The 8,182-nt window shown below is 39.7% G+C and overlaps 1 protein-coding gene across 1 annotated transcript; it reads right to left on the bottom strand.

The window, feature by feature from the left end:
- Positions 1 to 4,101: 4,101 nt before the first annotated feature.
- On the bottom strand, positions 4,102 to 4,998 carry LOC308102981 (proteinase-activated receptor 3-like; the record flags this gene model as incomplete). Its single annotated transcript, XM_080452834.1, has 1 exon — positions 4,102 to 4,998. One exon carries the CDS (start codon positions 4,996 to 4,998, stop codon positions 4,102 to 4,104), a length of 897 nt encoding a protein of 298 aa, XP_080308960.1.
- Positions 4,999 to 8,182: the final 3,184 nt, after the last annotated feature.

Here is an 8,182-nt window from a genome sequence, read left to right as displayed (position 1 = left end):
ACTGAGCAGGAGGAGGGCGTTGCCAGGTTTTGCGAGAGAAACAAGCAGCCAGGATTTGATTGATTGATTGATTGATTGAATAATGTATTTAGGAGTTTGCAGAAAAAAAGCTCATGAAAGTACAGTTTAAATACAAGGTCAACTAAATAGGATTAAAAAGCCCATGAAAGCCTAATGGCTTAAGTTGTTTCGAATGGGATCCTTATATGTACTCAATTCATAATACACAGACAGATATATGCTATTATGCAGAACATCATATAAACAGTTTACAAGCTATTATTTTTATTATTATTATTTAATATTATTATTACAAATTGAAAAATTAGAAAAACTAAAAAATGTACAGTAAAAAGGGGGGGGGGATAGGTTATGACTTTTATAGGGGCCACCTGTAGGTACTCTTTTAGGGCAGTTTTGAAAGAGAGTATAGGGTTTTACTTATATGCCTATGTCTGTGATCTTACATACATTTCATGTATTCCAAATACATTTGGAATACATGAAATGTATGTAAGATCACACACATTCTATGGCTAGGTTTTACTCTCCTAGTCTCCTTCACTGCTTTTGGTAAGGCATTCCACATTTTTGTTGCATGCCCTAGGCCTATGAAAACAAGCCCAAAAGAAGTGACTAGGCTACGGCTATTTGAAAATAGCAGATCTACAAGCTCACAACACGTTGTGATCTTGTAGATCTACTATCCCCCCCCCCCCCCCCACACACACACACACACACACAAAGGTAATTTTTATGATAGGATATTTTTAAACACAAATCTTCTAGGGGGTCAAAATATTTTCAGATGGGGGGTGCACACGGACACATTTTTTTTTTGAGAACCACTGGTTTAAACAACGTTTAGGAAACCGCAACCAGCAACTACCAATTTTTACAAACGACTTTACAGAAAAAGAAGCCCAAATTCGCTTATAAGAAGCGGACATGGCAACGCTGGTGGTGATGATGATGATGACGACGACGAGGACGGTGCGCGAGCGCGTGCTGCTCATGGACCGCTCGTGCGTCCTCTCCGGCGCGCACGAGACCTGTAGGGGGGTATCTCTTAATTAGAAAACTAATTCATTCATTCATTCATTCATTTGAAAACTAATTAAGAGAAGTTTAGTTGGTGCCACTTTAAAGGAGGAGTTCACCCAAAAAAATGACTTATTTCCTATCAATTACACATGAAGCCTTGATTTCATGGATTTATTTTAGTTTTTGTGGTATTCCTAAAACAATAATTTGATGACCGTGTGTATTTCCGGTAGGAGACACAAATAATCTACTTTGTGTCTCCTACCGGATACGGGAATCAAATTATTAGCTTAGGAATGCGACAAAAACAAAAAAGAATCCATGGATTCAAGGCTTCATAAATTCATAGGGTGTGCAATTGATAGAAAATAAGTCATTTTTTGGGTGAACTCCTTAACCACTTTCAAGAATCAAGAAGGTTTTATTTGACAACTTTAGTTACTAGTTACTTTGTAGATTTAGATTATCATTACAAAACTTATTCAGCCATATACATACACATCTACAAGATCACAATGTGACCTTGTAGATCTGCTATTTTCAAGAGATTTTTAGACTTGTGAAATGGGACATTCTTCATAATGAGTAGCCTACTTTCTACTTTTGGTACTTTAAGTACATTTTGATACCAAAACTTTTGTACTTTTACTTGACAAAATGTTGAATTCCGGACGTCTACTTGTAACATATAGTATTTCTACATTCAATGCAGTATTGATACTTTTACTTATGCATGTTTATAATCGCCTGGCATGACGCAAGTAATGCTTTTGTATGTTTTGTGGCTCTTTTAAATTGCACGAATAGGCGATCATAATATCAATCGCTAGATGGTGCTGTTCGTCTGATCCAGAGAGGCAACGTGTTTTTATATATTACTATATCTACTCTACTGTATTCATACATTAGTTATGGCCTATGGTTATGGCCTCCTGTAGTGGCCTCCCTCCCAATGTTGCTTTTAATTGTTTGGATACAGTTCTCTCTTTAGTTGTTTTGTTTTGTTTGTTTCTTTTGGGCTTTTTATTTCTGGGGGTGGAGGGGTGGGGGTGATTGAAAAATGTTAACATTTTAGGCCACAGCTATTATAGAGCTGGGTGCTTTATTTTAAAGCTATAGGTGAACCTCAAGCAATCATAGGCAACACTTTTCTAATAGCTATGTAGAGTTTAGGCAATGAACAGTTCGAGTTGAAAATGAAATTGAGGTAGGCTATAGATTTTCTTTTATTCCAAAATGGACATTGAGCATTTTGGAAATGACTGGTTAATTTCCGGTCTAATGTGATATACAGCACTGTGGAGATATAGTAGGCTTTAAGATCAGAGTTATGAGGGTCCTTTGGAGCACATGAAAGCCCACAGGGAAGCACTATTGGGTGCTATCTGATAGCAGTGTTGTATTTCACCCAAACAAGTTGAATTTCATAGAGGCCAAAGCAGCCATCCACTGTTGTTTTTGTTCCTTCCTGCCTACTGATAGAACAGATAGAATGCCAATATGAAAGAACAATATGAAATGCTTACACAGTCAAATCATCAGTGTTAAATTAACTGAGAGTTATCAAATGGATAAAGTAACCATGGAGATTTTGGTGTGTACCAAAAATAGTGTGTGACTGACTATTACTAGCTCACATCCCAGATGCCGTTTTGACACCTGTAGGCCAGTGGTTCTCAAAGTGGGGTCCGGGGACCCCAGGGGTCCAGGGAGTCCCTGGCAAATTAGTTAATATAGCATCAAATCCACTTTAACGACTATAACCCTGTATACATTTGAAAAATAGCCGATCAACAAGCTCACAACGTGTTACGATGCAACACGTTGTGAGCTTGTTGATCTGCTATTCAAAAGTTTTGTATTAAATAATCTAACTGCAAACTAATAACTAAATATGTCCAATTATATAGCAGTGGAGTAAAAAGTGCAATATTAGCCTCTGAGATGTAGTGGAGTGTAAGTATAAAGTCTTAAAAATGGAAATGCTTAAGTAAACGTACCTCAAAATTGTATCAAAGAGTAAAAGTACTTGAGTAAGGCAAGGGAAGGGAAACGTATTGATATAGCACAATTAAACAAGGTAATTCAATGTACTTTACATTGAGCAAAAGAAACACATTATAAAAAGACATTTGAACATAACAATGTATAGGTTAGGAAACACCTATTCAGGATACAGAGCAAAAACACATAATAAAATAACATTTGAATAAAATAAGTGTCTTATCTTTTCCTTTTTTCTCTGACTTATCGGCTTTGTATTTTGTTATTACTTCTGTGGAGTAAACATGACACTCTTGTTACATCAGCCTCTGCTTCTGATTATTCTCAGCCTGTACCTGTTTGGGGACCTTTACTTTGTCCAATTACTCCTATAAGTGAGGGTGGTATATAGTCACATGCATTTCTAGCTGTGCCACATTTAATTAAAGACAATTATGGCAATTATGGTAAATGTTCTTAGTAGTCACCAGTGGTTGCTGACAGCCTCAAACTGCACCTGAGGACTCACAGTGGGGAGGAGTATGGCTCTTTTGTGTTTCAGCAGATCTGACCACCTGAAATGAGCTGTGCCACACCAAAGAAAATGTCTTCCTCTCTTAAAAAACATTCAAGATGCAGGCAAGGATATGAAGGCTCAGATGGAGGGACACACCACCGGTACAGCACATAAATTGTAATTATATGAAGTTGCTTTTATACACTCTTTAACATTTAACATGTGGTGGCAAAAAAATAATGTGCATGTTGTATTTGCTGTTTATGACATCTAATAAATTAAGGCAATGGTTTACATATTTTCTTTAGTATTTCTTTAAAAGAGAAAAAAACATTACAACCTATAAAAGTCTACATAGTCTTTACAGTTCACATTTTCTGTGCAGAAGAGCTAATGCCAATAACTCAGCATCTGTACATTTCTTATTCCTTTAAGAATAAACTTGTTTTCATTTGTTTAATATCTATGACACATTTTGAATGTAATTAACATAGAAAAAACAACATCTACAATCATTCTTCATGCAGGAGCAATAAGGATATAGGCTCTTCACCAAATTAGTTCTGTGACTCTGGGTTACTTTGGCAACATAGACTACAGCCCCTTGGCAACCTCTCCTTGGACAGATAAAGCAGAGGCTGGATGGTACTGCTGAAGTCCATCAAGCCAAATGCAATATAGTGAATATAGCAACGGAACACATCAGGAGAAAAGTAGTGCTTGAAAGGGAATAGTGCTACAGGTGGAAAGTAGTTAAAGATTATGATAGCCAAAATGATCAGAACCATCTTGAAGGCTCTCTTTTTGACAGGGTGCCTTTCATCCCGCCCAGGCCCCGAGTGCCCGAGTGCCCAAAGGATCGCGATGTTACAGAACGCCATGAAGGCAAACGCCGCTAGGATCATGGCAGTGAAGACCCTGTAAGAATTGACAATCACGTCCGCTCCCTTGGCGACGGAATATGCCAGAGTGACAAGCCATACTACTGAGACTAGGACAGCTCTGTGGTGGCGGTCCTTCTTTAGTCCACTGAAGGTGATGGGGTGGAGCACGGCCATGTAGCGGTCCAGGCAGACGCAGCAAAGAAAAATCGGCGAGGAGTCTTTCACGCCGTAGATGAAGCGCAATACGTACCAGGTGCTGCTAGGCGTCAGATAGACTTTGTTGGCGAGCTCCAGAGGAATGGTGAGGCAGAAGAAGATGTCCAGCACCGCCAGGTGGAGGATGAAAATATCCGAGGTGGATGATTCCCCCTTGCTCTTGTGAATGAGCCACAGCACCAGTATGTTAGCTGGAATGCCTAGCAACATGTTAATTACCTGCAGAATCAGGTACCACAAAAAGAGAGCTGGCATGTGTTTGCATTTCTCATACTCTGTCTTCTCTCCAAGGCTGTAGTTGATGGGTCTTTGAGAGATGAACAGCAAAGAGGAGTTGATGTAAAATACCTCCATGATGGCCGGATTGGTATAAGGTCTCACAGGAGAGCGGCAGCTGGATAACCAATAGTCTGGGCAAAGAATAGACAATCTGATCAGTATTTGCATTCAGCATGAGAGAGATATTCATGTGTGTTATCAGACACAGCAATGAATACTTCCCCTAAAGCAGTTTGTTGTCATGTTGTCTATATTCTAATGGAACATATAAATGTAACCCCAAAAGTTGCATACCACTGGAAAAGTTTCACTTTCATCTGTTTTACTCAAAAACCTTTGCCTTCTCTGCCTCTCTCTTGGATTCTGACAGGAACCTTTCTATTTTCTGCATAAAAACACCAACTTTATGTGTTGTCACTCGATGGAGGATTCAATAAATAGACAACCAATAGCAATAATCAAAAAGTTTCTTCCCTTGCTCAATATAAACTTATGTAGGTAAACTATCTGACTGCAGCTAAAAATATATCGTACCTGGAGTGGTTTATCATACTGCCGTTCTACCTGTACTTTAATCTAGTATTATGCTTCCAGGGCAATAGCTCTGGAAGCATTGTCATTGAAATCCATTTTCCTCACGTGAGCAAGCACTATCTCCGTATTGAAAGGTGATGTGAATTTACAGCTTAACTTGGCTATAGATCCACTGTCTCCTTCAGTGGGTTTACATTACCTCATTGACTTACAGGTGATTGAAAATTATTACTACTCTGTTTTTGCACATACCCAATAAACTGTATAAGCAATATGGCTGTTATGTGGAACAATCCATAAAGCAGATAATATCGTGTGCATGTACAGTATATGAACAATATGTTTAAATATGCAAATAAAGGCACTTACCTATTCAGTAGAATAATGTAGCACAATTGGTTTAGTGACTGATGACGACCCAGCTCCCTACTTCATCCTTGTGACTGCAGTTTACCTCTGTCACTGTAATGAGCAAAAACTGAGCCCTCTGCACTGACAATGAGATGTGGAAAACACCCCTTCACTCATGATGACCCAAGACATTAGGGATCCTCCAACATCCAATCAGTGTTGAGAGAAGCGTGTGGAACCTGGAACTTCTCCCTCTGGATGTCATGATGTCTTGTTTGGACCCCACCCGTATACAGTAAACTGCTGCAGCCTGTAACAGTATGAGGAGTTTGATTTGTTTGTTCAGAGAACATGTCATAGATAGCATCCACTTGTTCTCACCAATTGACAATGATGCAACAGGCCATTGTTGGCTGAAATTCGATGGTAAACAACTGATGCAACTAGGCCCGCCGTGTGTCTGTGCCCAGGACAAGATGATCTCCGACTCCGCACAGGCCGGTTACTGGCCATAATGCACACACAACGCATGTTACATTTGCACATGGCAAAAGAGCTCTCCGCTCCCGCATACTAATCTAAATATAGGCTACAGGCAGTGGTTTACTCAAGTGCTGTACTTAAGTACAATTTTGAGGTATTTTGACTTTACTGGAGTATTTCCTCTATACTTTTACTTCTACTCCACTACATCTCAGAGGCAAATGTTGTGCTTTTACTCCACTATAATTATTTGAAAACTTTAGTTACTAGTTACTTTGCAGATATAAATGATTACATTATAAAACATACATTAACCACTTTAGCCCTATTTTATATTTGAAAATAGCTGATCTACAAGCTCACAACGCGTCGCATTGCGACGCGTTGTGAGCTTGTAGATCTGCTATTTTCAAACAGGCTCCACAAGACTTTGTGGAAATTAATATTAGAGACTTGCTATCATTCCCAAATGTAATGATTTGAAGGAGTTATCCAAGGAAAATTGATAACTCATTGTTTAAGGATCTGAAAAGGCTCACTCCAGGCCAGATTTACATGGAAATAATATAGAATTTATTTCATCCTCCCATCCCTTCCCAACCCTCCCTCCTTCCACCATCCTATTAATTAAACAACACACAACACATCCACTGCATCACCGAGTCAGCAGGTCTTTCAGATCTGATATCAGGTTTGTCCACAGTGAGATTGTGCCCTGTTGGGCATGGTTATGGTCAATCTTTCTAATGTGAATGCATAAAACAGGTTCTGGTTGTGTTATAGCCTACTCGTGCAGTATGTGTTGTAAGAGTACTTGGAGACCAGTCTATTACATCAGCCATATAGTCAGTAGAATAACGTAGCACAGTTTGGTTTAGTGATCGGTGTCCCCACTCCCTGCTTCATTGTGACTCCTGTTAACCTCATTCACTGTATAAACGGAGCCCTCCACTCAAAATGAGATGTGGAAAACACCTCTTCACTCATGACCCAAGACTTTAGAGATTCTCCCACGTCCGACCAGTGTTGAGAAGGAACTTCTCCCTCTTGATGTCATGATGCCTTGTTTGGTCCCCACCTGCAATACAGATATTTGCTGCAGCATCTAATAGAAAGCAATGATACAAAGTCACACCAAGGCCATTCAAGAGATGTATTCAAAAATGAAATCTAAATTTCATCTGCGATCTGTTTAGAGAATATGTAGCAAGCCACTGACTGTTCACACAACGATTGACAATGATGCAACATGCCATTTGCCCTGATGGAAATTGGTGGTAAACAACTGATGCAACCAGGCCCGCCGTGTGTCTTGCCCGTGCACGGGACATGATGATCTCCAAAGTCACGCCCTTCCCGGTACCAACTATGCACAAATCACTGAATGGCCATAACTCACACACAATGCATGTTCCATTTGTTTTGCACACGTCAATTAAAAAAATAATAAAATTATCTAAAGATTGTCTCAAATTGTTTTAGTCTCTGTTGAGGCCAACGCTGAGTATGCCATTGAGCCATGTTCTGAGGTGCTACAGTATGCTCTACGGTGCCACCACCTAACAACACCAATAATTTGTCGCCAAACAATCCTGAAAACCTCCTCCCACAGTGAATGCTGTCTATTTTGAGTCGCTTGTCTAGCAAGCAGCAAGTACCCGTGACAGTGGACCAGACCAAGCTCTAAGATAGTGAAGTTTGGTAGCAGATTCAGTTGGGGCAGACGTTCAGGTGTTACAAGCAACAAAGCTGAAGGTGTTACAGTGCATTGTTACAGGGAAATCTGTGCACTTTCCACTGAAGAGGACACCATTATTTGGCATCCAAGGTCCTCAATCACCTCTTTGGTCTGGTTAGGGGCAGTGAATGCATTGGCACAGGGGGAAAGGGC

Source organism: Gymnoscopelus braueri (assembly GCF_963280865.1).
Source record: "Gymnoscopelus braueri genome assembly, chromosome: 16".
NCBI classification, from domain to species: domain Eukaryota; kingdom Metazoa; phylum Chordata; class Actinopteri; order Myctophiformes; family Myctophidae; genus Gymnoscopelus; species Gymnoscopelus braueri.
This window is presented reverse-complemented; position numbering and strand designations above follow the sequence as displayed.